Here is a 17,356-nt window from a genome sequence, read left to right on the forward strand (position 1 = left end):
ACTGGGCTCTGGAAGGTTCTCTTTAGCACCAGGGAAGGTGAGGGTTCTTTCAAACCTTCTTTGTAGATCCCTCTCCTTCTCTCTCTCCAATAGCCACTGCATGGTCCCTGCTCCACCACCTCCCATCCCAACAATGCTTCCTCCAGCCTTCTCATCCTCTCCATGACCTTTAGTCCCCCCCTCCTCAAGTTCATCATCGTCTGAGACATTGTAGTAGTCGAAGGAGGCCTCTGCAGCGGTGGTCATGGGTTCAAGCCCCTGTTGGTGAGCAGGTGGTGTGGCCACCAGAGGTTTTGGAGCATCAAAGGCCTCTTGGGAATCAAGTGCATCGCAGGAAAAGGACAAAGTACTGGAGGCGAGGGCCGAGGGTTTCCTCAGAGAGCTGTAGCCAGACAATGGGAGGCTCGGAGGAGGTTTGAAAAGCGTGTCCTTACTAAATATCTCCTTACGTTTCTCCTGACCTGAGGAGGCACTGTGGGGAGGTCGTCCATTAGGAAGGAGGAGGTCAGGGGTGGAGAGAGGTATTGGAGGCAGGCTGCCACCCTTAGGTCCCACTTTTGAGAAGTCCTCCTTGTTTTCCAGGGGATGGGGTGTCAGTCTGTCTGTTTGCCTATCATTGTTGCCTAGTTTCAATCCATCATGGCTACTTTTGCCCAGAGTTCCGAGAGGGTTTGCTACTGTGAGAACAGCCTCAGAGAATCCAGTATAGTGGTAGTAATCATCAGGAGGGCCAGAGGTCGATAGGGGTTTGGGTGAGTATGCTGGCAAGCTGTCCCTGTTCTTACTCTTTTCTAAGCTCCTGCCATCATCCAACCCCAGGGAATCCACAGGCAGCTTAGCTGCGGGTGGTGTGGCTCGTGAGAAGTGAGAAGAGCTCTGATTGGTTCGCAGGGTGCCATCATCAGTATAGTAACGGCTGCGGTCATCATAATAATCAGGTGGTCCAATCAACCCAGCTCCAAGTGGTCCTTTAGAATTGTCCATGGATCTGGAACGTTCCTTGGCCTTATCACTGCGTTCATTCCTGGACTTCCTCTCCTGGGTGTGGGAGTGTGAGCGGTGGACTTTGGAGTGGTGGGCTGATGGGCCATGGCTTGGCTCGGGGAAAGGCATTTCTGTGCGCCGCTTGGCAAGTTCTCCGGACACATCCCACTCTGGGGTCACAGGCAAGTGGGAGGAGTCAAGGATGTTGGGGTTGCTGTGTGCCAGATGTAGCCGGGCCCGTTGTCGCTCCATGGCCATGGCGTGTTCTCTCGGTGACCGAGCCAGTGATGATGAGTAGGCTCTGTAGTCCCTGTCAGCCAGCTCCAGACGGGAAGCGTCGCTTGGCTCACCACGGGACACCCTCGTCTTGCTATGTGAGCGGCTGAGTTTGGTCTGAGACTGCTTCCTGTGTCTACCCCCACTTCTTCTGCTCCTAGAGCTCTGATTGGCTGACGATGCTTTACTCCTCTGGGCACGCTCTTCTTCAAGACGCTTCATGACTGCTGTGTGCCGGGCGAGATTCTCAATGGTGAGGTCAGGGTTAATTCTGCGGATGATCTCTATCTCTACATGGCGTGGCAGCTGGCTGGGTGCATCCTCATCACGGAGAGGCCACTCCTCAGGGGGGAACTGTGCAGAGAAGGTGGCAAGCTGCTTTGCCTTGTCCTTTTTAAAGCTCAGACGGAACAGTTTCAAACCAAATTTCCGACTTCCTGTGCTACCTCCTCCAGTTGCTTGTTTGTCTACCTCTCCAGTTCCTCCTCCTCCTCCTCCTCCACCACCCCCTCCTCGGTGCTTGGTGAGTGTGTCCGTCTTGAAAGAGAACCCGAGGGTGCTGCGACTCTTTTCTGTGTTGCCTCCTGCTTGCTGAGGAGGTGTTTGTGGAGAGTGTGGGAATGAGTATGCCTCCCGGTGGTCTTTGGGGGAACGGCGCTGCAGGGTGGTATGGTGGTTAGGGGGATCTTCTCCACGGTGACTGTTATAAAAAGAATCTCCCCCGCCTCCCCCACTGTTGTTTTGGCTGGATTTTGGGTGTGTTCGATCTCGCACAACTCCAGAAGTGGACGGGGTGATGGTGCCAGAGAGAGGGGAGATGCACTGCGTCTGCTGATGCTGCTGTTGGTTCTGATGTTGCTGCTGTTGGTGTCGGTCAGCAGATCTTTCTTCTAAGTGGTACCACTTAGAGCTGGTTCGGATAAGACTTGGAGTGATGAAGTAAGTCTGAGGGGTTACAATGAAATATCCGTCAGATGTTGGGTATATCTTCCGCTCACGGACCAGCATGCTTAGTGTATGGTGCAGAACCTCCTCCGTTGGTGTGGGAACACCTAAGTATAATCAGAGATAAGAAGTAGTTAGAGCGGGGACATTTCACACAGGTCCACATTAGAGTCTCTTTTAATTATGACCTAATTAACCTACAATGCAGTACTGAGTTCCCTCCCCAGACATCTTAACAACCATTCACACCTGGGCTCACCTAGCACTAGTAACCCATATGAAGGCCAGTTAAGCCAACGACCCACAAGTGGCCCTGATGACTCTGAAACTCAGAGCTCACATGTGTCCTTAACAACTCTGTAAGGACACTCCCACACAGAGTTTAAAAGCCTGCTAACTCCCCTACAGTTAGTTAGAACTGAAGAAGCCTCTTGGATGAGACGTGAAACATCTTCAAAAAACTGAAACATGTCCAGTTGCCTATGATACAGCACTTAGAATTACCATGACCTGGATGACTTAGAACCTTCATCAACACCTTCATCCAGGATGTTAGGGGTTAACCACGTCTCGGTGGAGATATGCACACAGCAGTCTCTGATTTCCTGTTGCTGAGTGAATAGCACCTCATCAACTATATTTTCCTGCGACTGGACTTCAGCGAGAAGAGGGCTTTGCAGAGGAATAGTTGTAGGTCTGAGCTGGGTCAGCTTAACTTGTAAAGCACTTTGAGCGGTACTGTGACTGGAACTGTGAAATTCAAGTCCAATTTCTGTTCACCATCTTCCTGGGACAATTGCATTGCTTTCTGTGAGGTTTTGTCCGGCTGGTCCTGACTGGCCAGTTGGGAGATACCACTGGCAGACAGTGTTGTACTTAAACCAAACCCCACATTTCTTTTTCTGATGTTGATGAGTGCATCTCTATGATACGAAAAGCGTGCTTCAGTAGAAGGGACCATAAAGGTAAAAAAAGTAGCAAAATATACCAAAATGCAGTGATACAGTAAACAATTTAAGCAGACCAACTTCATACATGCATTTGTTGTATGACAGGGACATGAAATGAAAGGCCTTTGACTCCGCCATCAAATGTGGCCCTTAAAGGTGTTATTTAGCATTCAGCTAGCTAACATTAGAGCAGTACGGTAAGCTTGGCACATACTGTAGAACTCAAGACATTTTTACACGCTCTGGCAATCTGGACAGTCTCAAGGTCGCTTACGAAACACAGAAAAATGTGATACCAATGCCGTCATACTATTGGATCACAAGCCTTGTCAAATGTCAAAGATTACACAGAGATAAAGATAAAAATAATTTTGTCATTTTGTCAATTATTAATTCATAATACATTTTTAAGGACAATAGGTACTTTTATTCTGCACCTTTCCACAAGGTCTGTGGATGCATTTTTTTAAATGAAACAACACAAAAGGAAGGAATAACTTATTTTAATGTCATGCTGTAAGAAACAAGTAAAAGAACTGTAGTAATGTGATCAGGTTGTAGTTGTAGTTTAGTACATATGGGAACAGGAAGTTGCAGTAGTTGCAGATGATGAATGTATGAACATGGGTTTTTAGAAAGTGGAAAATGCAGAAGCAATCATAGTGACTGTCATTAAATTTTTTTTTTTATAACAAGTAGAAAATCAAAGATACCAAAGATAACTGTCCACTACCAGTAAAATAAAAATAAGCTATAAAGGGAATTACCAAGTGAGGTTATGAACCTGTGAAAGACAGAGGACAATGAGTGTATTAACTTCAGTTAATAAATGTACAGATAGCCATTCTGGTTCCACCCCCTTCCATTATTTTTTCATATCTCTCATTTATCTTCTCTGCTTCATTTCAATTTTCTTTCTCTCACTTCCTTTTTACTCTCTCCACTAACCTCTTTCCCCTTTTCTTGCTTCTAAGTATCTGATGCTCTCTTTCCATCTGTCAGTCTGGCGGTATTACTGCCAGTTACATCATAGCTCCCTTTAAGCCTTGGCAGAATGATGCAACACCATTCAGACAGAGAGACTGCACATGCAGCCGCACACACGCACACACACACACACACACACACACACACACACACACACACGCACACAGCGTTTTCCATCCTTTTTCCTCTATGTCTTGCTAAACAGAAGGCCAAAACGGAGGTAATGAGATGAAGAAAGAAGCAAGCTGTGTCTGAAAGCTGCTGTTCTGTTCAGGACAGGGTATTAATCTTTTTTTTTTTTTTTTTTTAAATTATATCTTTATTTGGAGTGGACATGTAAATACATCAGCATAGCAACAGTAGTAAAAATAAAAACAAATGTCCTTCCGGTTTTGTTTGTTTTGAGTCCAGAAAAAGTGCATCACCAGTCATCCAGGCATACGAGTCCAAAGAAAGTATAGTCATGGATCGTGGGTCAAATTACATTTGTCCATTGTATTGCCCACCCTCCTCTAATAACTTAAATTTCACAGCAATTGTGATAGAGTAACAACAGTGGATACACGTTATCCTCTTAAGGACGGAACTGACAATTTGCCCGGGATAAACAGAGTCAGATGAGGTTTACATGTTCACTTAGAGAGAACTCTGATACAACTTAATTGTAGGTAGAACAGTTTACATGAAACTATGTACAGGAACCAGGGTGGTCGCCCGCTGCTGCTGTCATAGAAATAATCATCAATAACCAGTCAGAAATTAAATAAGTAATTTTATTGTATTGTTTTGTCAATATTACCAGTGAGATCAAATAAAGTCTAACTATCTCTAGAGTAATTTCAATCCAATCATCCAGGGTAGGCTGAATCGGGCTTAACCATCTCCTTGTAATTGTTTTCTTACTTGCCACCAAGAGTAATTGCAGCAGCTTTATCTCGCTCCTACGTTCCAATAAAGAGACAAGACCCAGGTACAGAACATCAAAATTCAGAGATATTTGAGTGTTAAAGACCGTGCTAAAGGAAGCCTGGATACCCTTCCAGAAAACATTTAACTTGGGACAGTCCCAGAAGATATGATAATGGTTAGCAACAGTCGAGCCACATTGTCTCCAGCATGGCATACTGTATGTGCACCTTTATACCTCTCCTGATATGGTGTCTTGAAATATATTATATATATAATATAATATATTTACCTTTAATGTATAAAGTGTTATTAGTATTGGCATGGGAAAGAGCTGTGTATAGTTTTGAAATGGAGTTAGAAGGGGTCATGGTCATGGCATTTTTCATAATTTGGTAAAATTCTGATTCAACATCTGAAAGGTCAGTCAATTTACATTCATGAACAATATATGATCGTAATTGCAGGTGTCTATGAAATTTGTTTCGTGCCAAGCCATGCTTGTCCCGCAAGGTTGATTGTCTGTGATTTAAAGCTAGGGTCGTGTCTGTTGGGAATAAAATCTGAGTTATAAGCACACCATCTGAAAATTCTCAACATTCTATGTATCTCACAAGTATTAATTACCTTCTGCCAGACTTGGAGTGTTTGGGTCAACCAGGTGTTCCCCAACTTTTCCAAATGACACATTAGACCCTTATCCGCTATTACAGCTTGGATGGGGAACTGATTTGACAGATTGGACTCCTGCTCCTTCCACCTAGTTATATATGTTTCATTACACCAGTGTAAAAAGCGGGAGCTCTTTGTGCAGCATAATAATAATTCCTTAGACAAGGGAGACCCAACCCTGCACTTTCCTTGGCGAGTTGAAGGGTGGCATATTTAATCCTTGGTTTACGGCCCTGCCAAATAAATCTGGAGATCCATTTGTCCCATTCCCTGAATTGATTTTCACTCACCTCTATGGGCAAGTTTCTAAAAAGGTAAAGTAGTCGGGAGAGCATATTCATCTTAACTGCACTTATCCTAGAACTAAGGCTCAAGAAGGGGACCAGATTCCATCTGTGTAAATCAGCTTTTATACTCGAGGTTATTGGCTCATAGTTTGCCCGGAAGAGCCCTGAGAGGTCCCCAGTCAGATGTATCCCCAAATATTTAATCTCATTTTCCCATTTTACCTTAAATGTCTTACGTGTAGTCGTAGGAGCTGCATAATTAAGTGTCATCACCTGAGTTTTTAAAATGTTGACTTTGTAGCCAGATACAGGGTATTAATCTTAACATCAGCACACTCACATACATTGTAATACATATAATAATACATATATATGGTACAAAATGAAGCTGGTTACTTTATATCAGCACTTCTATATTAATGATGAGACTAGTGTAACTGACAATCTGTTCCAGGTCCAGACTGGTACTGAAAGCTGTGTGTGCACTGCACAATGGTGTTTTCACTATAGTGGAATTTCAAAATTCAATACACTACCTTGAAAAATATTTTAAAAAAATAATAGAATAATAATAATAATTTTGATATCACAGGGAAACAACACGATATGCGGGGCATACAATTTTTGATTTTTATTAAAAGATAAATATAACAAGGTTGTCAAATGACAACAAAGTGCGTCTTTTCTTGGCTAGTACGGAACATTACTACTAACTAAAATGTTTTTACATTAACAAAAACAATATTGTTTTTTTTTTTGAGGTGTACATATTCAGAAGCCACAGATATTGACTGCATGTTGTTTTTGTCGCAGGTCGACTGTCCTTATTTCTCTTATAATACCAGAGAGAAGCTATCACACCTTTAGAAACATTGTTTTTTTTCTCTCAGGCCTTTAAATATAACTTAATTTGATTAACTAATCTCAGAAATAAGATAAAGTTAAAGACTCTGCAACCTTTTTCTCTAGTTCTTCAAGATAAATATCATACCTACATCATGGATTAGGCCTTTATAATGAACTTCATCATCTGATTAACAATTTTACATATTACATAAAGTTAATAGTACTGTGGGTGTGTGTTGTCAAGCATAACACTAAGTTAATTTACTTCTGACCACAGTCCAAGAATGTTCCTTTCCACAGAAATTCTGCTGTCTGAGATTCTTCAGACCTGACAGCTCTCAGGGAGATTAGTTTAGCTTTGAGAGTTACAAATGGCAAATCAATCTTTTCGACAACAGTTTACTGGTGAAGTTTTTTTTCTTCACGTGCCCAAATTCTGTGCAACAATCAGTGGTATCCCTCAGCCTGGAATATCATTTGAAAATGGAAGTTTGATAAGTGAACACTATTTATTCATTGAAGTGTAGTTACGGTGAACTCGGGTTGCATCATGATTAGGACTCACAATGAGGATATGGAGTGTAACGATTCTGTGAGAGCTGTCACTGACTTTATTTACAGGCTATCATAAATCATACAATTCATATTGGTGGTGGTGAGAATGATCCAGATGAGCTGACTGGAGAAGGCAGAGTGTGTGTCCGTTGACATTGATGTTTCTCCCTGTTAATCTGAACATGTATCTGCCGACTGTTTATAATCATATGGATGCTGTTATTAAAGGATAACTACCGTTTTTTACAACCTGGACCTTTTTTCTAGCAAAATATATGGTCATTTACTCACCCAGATAACTTTGGTGTCATTCGGCGTCGTTCGGACGAAATTAGATCCAGTGTAGCGCCGATATATCCATATAATGCGAGTAACGGGGCTGCAACACACAGCCTCTATATAACGCATTATCTGCCACGAAACTAGTTCATTTCACCAATATTTTGTTATGATATGCTAATGCTATTCCCCTCTGAGTCAGGGCTCGTCTATTGTCAACATCCGGGGTCTGTAGGTTGATCTACTACCTCTGACCTGGAAGATGTCGTCTCTGAGCTGCGCGCGCACCCGCGACAGCCCGGCTTGTTTACCTGTAGCTGCTACTGCTAGTTTGACCCCGGATGTTGATAACGGACGAGCCCGGACTCAGAGGGGAATAGCACTAGCATATCATGACAAAATATTGGTGAAATGAACTAGTTTCGTGGCAGATAATGCGTTATATAGAGGCTGTGTGTCGATGCCCCGTTACTCGCATTGTATGGATATATCGGCGCTATACTGGATCTAATTTCGTCCGAACGACGCCGAATGACACCAAAGTTATCTGGGTGAGTAAATGACCATATATTTTGCTAGAAAAAAGGTCCAGGTTGTAAAAAACGGTAGTTATCCTTTAAGTGTGATTGAGATCCTGACCCACCATGAATGTGGAAAGTGACAAAGTTACCTTTTTGGCTCTAAATTACATAATTACATACTCGCCATCAGTAAACAGGGGATTCTGTCTGGCTTTCACTCAAAAGGAGGAATGCTGTTTTCTGGGGGAAAGTTCACTGAAATCTCGGTCAGGAGGGCTGACAGTCGAGAGAGAGTTGCCAGAGACAGTATCTGCAACAACACAAAAGTGGAAGGTGACAAAGACATGGTGAGTTAGAGTTTTTTGCTCTAAATCTCGTCACATAATGTAACGTTGGCTGGTGAAGGGGAAGGTTATGGTCGGCTTTAGTGCTGGTAGCTCTGGTTAGCTCAAAGATACGGCAGGCAACATGTGGGGTTTTCCGCACAGCACTTTTATTACAATGTACTGACCATACCATGCCAGGTCTCTACGGCACTATATAGGTTATGCATACATGCATGGACGAACACAGGCTGAGGATCCTACACCAAACACTACAAAATAAAATAAAATAACATAAAGGGGATTCTTCACTCTGCGGACGGTATCTTTACTTGTGGTGGAGCGGAAGTGCACCTGCTCTTCTTCTTGGCACAGGTTACATTCCCCACTAAACAAAAGGAGGCACCACCTAGTGGTGCTACATTCAATAACTCTGACTGTTACAATAATCACCGCCATTCAACTGCGGGAGCTGCCTGGCTCGCTCTACAAGGGACAGACGCTGTTTTTCGGGCAGAAATGTGACAAAGTGTCTGTCCTACTGACTGTAGAACAGACAGGATGACAGACACTTTTCCACGTATGGATGCAGTTTTTTTTTCCCCTCATAAGAAGCTGAAGACACGACCTGCTACCACATTACTGATGTTTGGTTCTGTAATCTTGCTTTGTGGGTTGATGTGTTTTATTTGATGAGTGAAGTTTAGTTGTCAGGCTGAACACCACCTGACCAACACACCCCTGTCCCGCTCTGCCGGCTTTTCTATTCACACAGACGCCATCTTGCCTCTGTTACTACCTCCGGTGGCGGATCAGAGGTGGAACAAAATCGTATCGGCGCATGATTCCCACCTTGAAAGGGCAGTGTGAATGTGGCTTTGTTTGTTTCTGGCATTTATTCCTCATGTTTTTCCAGGTTTGTACTTTTTTACTTTTTATGAGCTTTTGTGTTTCTTTCTTTGTATTTTGTTATTTTGCACTTCTTGGATTTTTTATTCTATTGTTGTATGGTTTTTAGATTTTCAGCTTGTTATCAAAAGCTTGCTTTTTGTTCCTAACCCTGCCTGCCTTCTGAGTGTCTTGCATTTGGTCCTCACAACTTTGCTACACGCCACAGACAACATTAGAAATGTTGCTAATAATCTCTCACCTCAAGTACAGTGGGTCAAAGTGGAATCATGAGTGAAGTCAAACTGTGGAGGCTGTTTATAAATTATATTTTGTAGAATAATTTTACAGCTCTCCTTTTTTGACTAAACTTGTCCATTCGTTTCTAGCCTGTCTGACAATGCTTGCTCTCATGCATCTTATTGGTGATGTCACCATGTTCCCTGATCTTGGTAATTTACTTGGTGAGAATAATGTTATTTTTACTCATCGAACTAATCACCAATCCCCTGGAAATAAGATCCAAGTTGTAATAAATTATGTTGTACACAATAACTTCCTGCATCAGCACTACATTACATATTGAGCCCAACACGTACTTGTTTTTCGGGGGTGATGTCCATACCATATTTGGAGGTGAAAGAATTCCAATATTGATATATTGGTCAATATACAATTTTTCTGCAATGATCCCTCAAATATGGTTGAGAATAATACACTTGTGACAAAGATATGTAACGGATGCAGGATATTTTTATAGTCAAACAATAAACTTCATTGTCTAAGATGACACTAGTGCACTTAAACAGTAAACTTACTATAAATTTAATAATCATAAATTACCCTAAACATCTTTTTCTGCATTATAATCACAACATACATACCATACCTTTTAAATGTGTGATGGGCCAATATTGGGCAACAGATACAGTTGCAAGAAAAAGTATGTGAACCCTTTGGAATTGCCTGTATTTCTGCATAAATTGGTCATAAAATGTGTTCTGATCTTCATCTAAGTCACAACAATAGACAAACACAGTCTGCTTAAACTAATATCACAGAAAACAATTATACTGTATGTTTTCATGTTTTTATTGAACACAACATGTAAACATTCACAGTGCAGGGTGGAAAAAGTATGTGAACCCCTAGGCTAATGACTTCTCCAAGAGCTAATTGGAGTCAGGAGCAAGCCAACCTGTAGTACATTCAATGAGACAAGATTGGAGGTGTTGGTTAAAGCTGCCCTGCCCTATAAAAAACACACACCAGTTTTGAGTTTGCTATTCTAAAGAAGCATTGCCTGATGTGAACCATGCCTCGCACAAAACAGCTCTCAGAAGACCTATGATTGCATAAAGCTGGAAAGAGTTACAAAAGTATCTCTAAAATCCTTGATGTTCATCAGTCCATGGTAAGACACATTGTCTATAAATAGAGAAAGTTCAGCACTGTTGCTGCTCTCCCTAGAAGTGGCCGTCCTGTAAAGATGACTGCAAGAGCGCAGCGCAGAATGCTCAATGAGGTGAAGAAGAATCCTAGAGTGTCAGTTAAAGACTTACACAACTCTCTGGCACATGCTAACATCTCTGTTGACAAATCTACGATACGTAAAACACTAAACAAGAATGGAGTTCATGGGAGGACACCATGGAGGAAGCCACTGCTGTCCAAAAAAACCAATGCTGCACGTTTGAAGTTTGCAAAAGAGCACCTGGATGTTCCACAGCACTACTGGCAAAACATCCTGTGGACAAATGAAACCAAAGTTGAGTTTTTTGGAACACACTATGTGTGGAGAAAAAAAGGCACAGCACACCAACATCAAAACCTCATCCCAACTGTGAAGTATGGTGGAGGGAGCATCATGGTTCAGGGCTGCTTTGCTGCCTCAGGGCCTGGACAGATTGCTATCATCGACGGAAAAATTAATTCCCAAGTTTATCAAGACATTTGCAGGAAAACTTCCTGTCTATCTGTCCACCAATTGAAGCTCAACAGAAGATGGGTGATGCAACAAGGCAAGGACCCAAAGTACAGAAGTAAATCAACAACAGAATGGCTTTAACAGAAGAAAATACACTGGAGGGGCCCAGTCAGAGTCCTGACCTCAACCCGATTGAGATGCTGTGACATGACCTCAAGAGAGCAATTCACACCAGACATCCGAAAAAATATTGCTGAACTGAAACAATTTTGTAAAGAGGAATGGTCCAAAATTCCTCCTGTCCGTTGTGCAGGTCTGATCTGCAATTACAGGAAACGTTTGGTTGAGGTTATTGCTGCCAAAGGAGGGTCAACCAGTTATTAAATCCAAGGGTGTACATACTTTTTCCACCCTGCACTATGAATGTTTACATGTTGTGTTCAATAAAAACATGAAAACATATAATTGTTTGTGTGGTATTAGTTTAAGCAGACTGTGTTTGTCTATTGTTGTGACTTAGATGAAGATCAGAACACATTTTATGACCAATTTATGCAGAAATACAGGTAATTCCAAAGGGTTCACATACTTTTTCTTGCAACTGCATATTGGTTTCAGATCTTATCTTACATTTTCACTAGAGTTAGGTTGGAGACCCAATTTACCTTTAGGGCCACAGCTTAAGTGACCGCTTAACAGCTTGTGTTTACCCAAAGCGACTAGTATGAGATATTGCTGTTGGGTAAATATCAGAGATGCTAGAAACAGAAATCAAACAAGTTTATTGTTTCCATATGTCTCTGCCAATGGCTCCAAATTGGCCACGTTTAGGCTTGATCGCTTTTTAAAAAAAAATGTATTCCTTCAATTAGATTTGATCAATTTGCATTCATACTTTCACAAAAGCAGGATCCAACTATACAGTATCTACACAGTAAAGCATGTCCTGTCTTCTCAAAATGTATGTATTAAATTACATACCCATCTTTCCATTAATTTGTTAGAATACTGTTAGTTCTCTGTGTATGAAGATGTGGATATTGTTTTCAACAGCTGATCAAATGGCTTTATTTGAAACCATATTTGCATAAAGTAGTAATGTCAATGTTCTATTGTAGGCAGATGGTCATACTGAGCATGGCAGCAGCCTAATTAGTGTCAACTGATGTGGTCTGCTAACTATCTTTGGCTGTAGCTGGCTGCTTTTAGCTAATTAGTGCAGTTAGCTGTGGAGCTAGGGCCTCTATGAGCCTACTGAAGTCTGCCTGGACCACAGCATCAGATCACAGGGGAAGTCACTGCAGGCAATGGGGATCAGCTCTGCTCAGTTCAACTGTGCCCAGCAACATCCAACTGAACAGGCCTGGACACCAGACTGGGACTGGACACAGCCTCTGATACCGACAAAGTTCAGTTTGTCAACATGGGATACAGTATTAAGGTGATACTCCGATGAGAAGATACAGCAGGTGAAGTGTCTTTTATGATGAGTTAACAAGGAAATGCAGCTTGTCTTAGTTCAACAAAAGAGAACTTTAACATTTAGAAGGTGTACGGTTGAATTTTTTGTTTAGTAAAGACATTATGTGTACGAACATTTGATTTAAGTGTTTATTTTGTTTATTTCGCACACCAAGAGCTAAACAAGCTTGTAAATTGTAGCGAACTCACTACATGCATCTCCCTTGTGAAATTATCATTTAATATCCCAGAATATGATTATGGTATCTACTGAAAACTGAAGACTATTTAGGAGGATAAATGTTTCAGGGACAATTGAAACCATGTCACACAAACCTGACGCTCGCTCGGGAGTTATTACCCTCACACCCTTTGGGGAGACTGTAGCTGCCAGGAGGTAGAGTGGGTCGTCTAGTAATTGGAAGGTTGCTGGTTCCAAATTCCCGCTTTCCCTGCTGCATGTTGAAGTATCCTTGAGCAAGATACTGAACCCCAAATTGCTCCTGACAAGCAGTTGGCACCTTGCGTGGCAGCCTCTGCCATCAGTGTATGAATGTGTGTGTGAATAGGTGAATAAGACCTATAAGTATTGTAAAGCGCTTTGAGTGGTCTGTGGACTGAAAAAGCTGTATAAGAATTGCAAGTCCATTTACAATTTACAAAACTAAAAGCAAACACCCATGGCTCTGCAGAGTGAATCTGGTCTTACACGTGATATCATGGGGAAGCAGAAGGTTAAAGGAGTCTGGGTGATTGGGGAGACACAGTCAACGTGGAAGTTCTATTCTTCAGCGAGAACTGGAGGAGACGAGTATTCAGTACAAATAATGCACTTTTTACGAGCCGCAGGAGTTTCATCCAAGTGAAATATGTCAGTATCTGTACTCACGATGAAGGAAAATCATCAGCTGTGTCTGCATCATTCAGGGGAAACTTCTCATAAAGCTCTGTCTCCTCCCCCAACACACTGCAGTTCTGCTGCGCCACAGACACACTATCACAGGCAGCCACAGGGATAATAACAGTGGAACTCTCCTCTCTTCTCACTTCTTTTTCCATTTGCGCACTCCCTCCTTGGTTTGTAAAGTAACTTGGAGAACTTGGCTTGTACAGTTCATTGCCCCATTCACACTGCCCTGTCAGTGTGGGAATCATGCTCCGATTCTCTGCATTGTCGTCTGTGTGAAAGTTTCAGATGTGGAGAGGGTGGACAGTCTTGCTGCGGCGCTGATGCGCCTCTGGAGGTAGTTTCAGAGCCGCAGCAGAGGCGAGCCAGCGTCTGTGTGAATGGAAAAGCCGGAGGCGCGGATCAGGGGTGTGTCGGTCTGATGGTGTTCACAGTCTGACAACTAAACAGATCCTTCACTCATCAAATAAAAAGAGAAATGACCTGCAAGGCAACTTAACAGGACCAAAGAACAGTGATGTGTTATCTGGTAGTCTCTTTGGCAACTTATATGAGGAAAGAAAATACACAGTCACACATGGAAAAGTGTCTGTCATCCTGTCTGTCCTACCAACTCTTTGTCACATTTCTGCCCGTCTGTCCCGGCAAAAAATGTTAACTTATCATGTGTTTGTCTCCTTCCACTATTGTGTTGTCGTACTTGAAAAAAATCACAGGGAGCTTTGCGCCGGAGCTGCTTGGTTCAGTGTGAACAAAGGCGGAGAAATGGTGAGCCTTCGCTGCACTGATAATGCAGACTCTCTGTGTGAAAAGGGCTCATGACTCATGCTGCTTGTTCCGGTTAGATATTGTCCCATAGGCTAACCTCACCTTCAGTTTGTAAAATATCATCACTCAGTGGAGTGCTTTTCATAAGAATATACTCGCAACTCGCAACATCTTCAATGGCTTCCTGCTATGTACTACGGTAAGCGTGTTGCGTCATTGCGTCACTTCCTGTTGTTGTGTTACTGATAGTGATAGCGTACCTGTGGTGCTCCGGCTCGTCCAAGCAGATTATTGTTATATTCCTTACTGCAGTGGCCGAATTCCCGCTTACAATTAAGCACGTACTAGTCCACCAAAGCATTCAACAGTACTCTGTGTTTATAGCTTAGTCGCTAAACTTACTGCTGTTTGTAGCTCTCTTAGCTCTGCTAGCTAATCTATCGCACCCTAGCTTAGCCGCTATCAGCTAGCGATGGCTTCTCCCTCTCCCTCTCGCTCTCCTCTTTTCTCTTGCTCGGTGTGCCAGATGTTTAGTTACACCTCTGCCTCCCTTAGTGATACTGGTACATGTACTAAGTGTAGTTTATTTGCAGTGTTGGAGGCGAGGCTCAGTGAGTTGGAGGCTCGGCTCCGCAGCATGGAAACTCCGACTGTAACTGCTGCAGTTAGCCAGGCCCCCTTAGTTAGTGCGGACCAAGCAACCGTAGCTTCAGCTAGCTGTCCCTCTGCAACTCCCGAGCAGCCGGGAAAGCAGGGCGGTTGGGTGACTGGTTGAAAGAAGCATAGTACCAAGCCAAAGCCCACGGAACACCATCTGCTGCTTCACGTTTCTAACAGATTTTCTCCACTCAGCGACACACCCGCTGAGAAACCAACTCTGGTTATTGGCAGCTCCATAGTACGAAACGTGAAGTTAGAGGCACCAGCGACCATAGTGAAATGCATCCCAGGGGCCAGAGCGGGCGACATCGAATCAAATTTGAAACTGCTGGCTAAAGCTAAACGTAAATATAGTAAGATCGTAATACATGTCGGCGGTAATGACTCCCGGCTACGCCAGTCGGAAGTCAGTAAGATTAATGTTGAGTCGGTGTGTAACTATGCCAAAACAATGTCGGACTCCGTAGTTTTCTCTGGGCCCCTGCCAAACCTAACCAGTGATGACATGTTCAGCCGCATGTCATCATTCAACCGCTGGCTGTCAAGGTGGTGTCCAGCAAACGATGTGGGCTTTGTTGATAATTGGCAGACTTTCTGGGGAAAACCTGGTCTCATTAGGAGAGACGGCATCCATCCCACTTTGGACGGAGCGGCTCTCATCTCTAGAAATTTAACCCATTTCATTAGCCAACAACCAGCCTGACAACCCAGAGTTGAGACCAGGAGGCAGAGCTGCAGTCTTACACGCTTCTCTGAGCTTCCATTAGATCAGTTGCACACCCAAAACTTTATTGAGACTGTGTCTGCCCCCCGACCACCTAAATTAATTAAATCAAAAGTCAGCAGAAGAGGAGTTGTGCATGAAAATCTAATAAAAATTAACAGCAACTCTGCAATTTCAAAACAAGACAAGAGAATTAAATGTGGACTCCTAAACATCAGATCCCTGTCATCGAAAGCTGTATTAGTAAATGACTTAATTTCAGATTGTAATATTGATTTATTCTGTCTTACTGAAACCTGGCTGCATCCTGAAGAATATGTCAGCCTGAATGAGTCCACTCCCCCTAGTCATATTAATACTCACATTCCTCGAGGCTCCGGCCGAGGAGGTGGTGTTGCAGCTATTTATGACTTAAGTCTGTCAATCAATCCTAAACCTAAATTAAATTATAACTCATTTGAAAGCCTTGTTCTTAGTCTTTCACATCCAACGTGGAAAACTTTACAGCCAGTTCTATTTGTTGTAGTGTATCGAGCACCTGGTCCTTACTCAGAATTTTTATCTGAATTCTCTGAGTTTTTATCAAGTCTAGTCCTCAAATCAGATAAAGCAATTATTGTAGGTGATTTTAATATTGATGTGGATGTCGTTAATGATAGCCTTAGTACTGCATTTATCTCATTATTAGACTCTATTGGCTTCTCTCAGTGTGTACATAAACCAACTCACTGTTTTGCCCACACCCTTGACCTTGTTCTAGCTTATGGTATCGAGATTGACAATCTAACAGTTTCTCCACAGAATCCTCTTTTATCAGACCATCACTTAATAACTTTTGAAGTTCAATTACTGGACTACACACCATTAGGCAAAAACTCCTTCACTAGATGTCTATCTGATAGTGCTGTAGCTAAATTTAAGGAAATTATACCGCTGGCACTAAATTCAATGCCGTGTCTTAATATAATAGAGGACTCTTCCGCTAACCTCAGTTCCTCATTGCCCCTCTGAAAAAGAAACCTATAAAACACAGGAGGTTAGCACCTTGGTATAACTCGGATACCCGCAAATTGAAGCAAACATCACGGAAATTTGAAAGGACATGGCGTTCTACCAATTTGGAAGAATCTCGCTTAGCCTGGAAAGATAGCCTTAAAATATATAGGAAGGCCCTCCGCAATGCCAGAGCAAACCATTACTCGTCATTAATAGAGGAAAATAAAAATAACACCAGGTTACTTTTCAGCACTGTAGCCAGGCTGACAGAAAGTCACAGCTCTACTGAACCATGTATTCCTACAACGCTCAGTAGTAATGACTTCATGAGCTTCTTTAATGATAAAATTTTAACTATTAGAGACAAAATCCATCATCGCTTGCCCTCAAATGGCACTATTGTATCTTTAAACACAGGAACCTCAGAAACAGTTGCAAATTCTGACTTATATTTAGACTGCTTCTCTCCCATTGACCTCCACCAACTAACTTTG

At 42.6% G+C, this 17,356-nt stretch overlaps 1 protein-coding gene across 3 annotated transcripts in view; it reads right to left on the reverse strand.

Annotated features, from left to right (window-relative positions):
* Positions 1-17,356, reverse strand: part of LOC311257018 (storkhead-box protein 2-like) — a 142,413-nt gene that overhangs the window by 7,593 nt on the left and 117,464 nt on the right. For all 3 annotated transcript variants that reach the window (XM_084352459.1, XM_084352458.1, XM_084352460.1), the window contains one exon: positions 1-2,312. This exon is cut by the window's left edge and continues 86 nt beyond it. In XM_084352459.1, coding sequence (XP_084208585.1) covers positions 1-2,312 — 2,312 coding nt within the window. The remainder of the gene's footprint in view (positions 2,313-17,356) is intronic.

The sequence above is a fragment of the Pagrus pagrus genome, assembly GCF_965226575.1.
Source record: "Pagrus pagrus genome assembly, chromosome: 5".
Lineage (NCBI taxonomy): Eukaryota > Metazoa > Chordata > Actinopteri > Spariformes > Sparidae > Pagrus > Pagrus pagrus.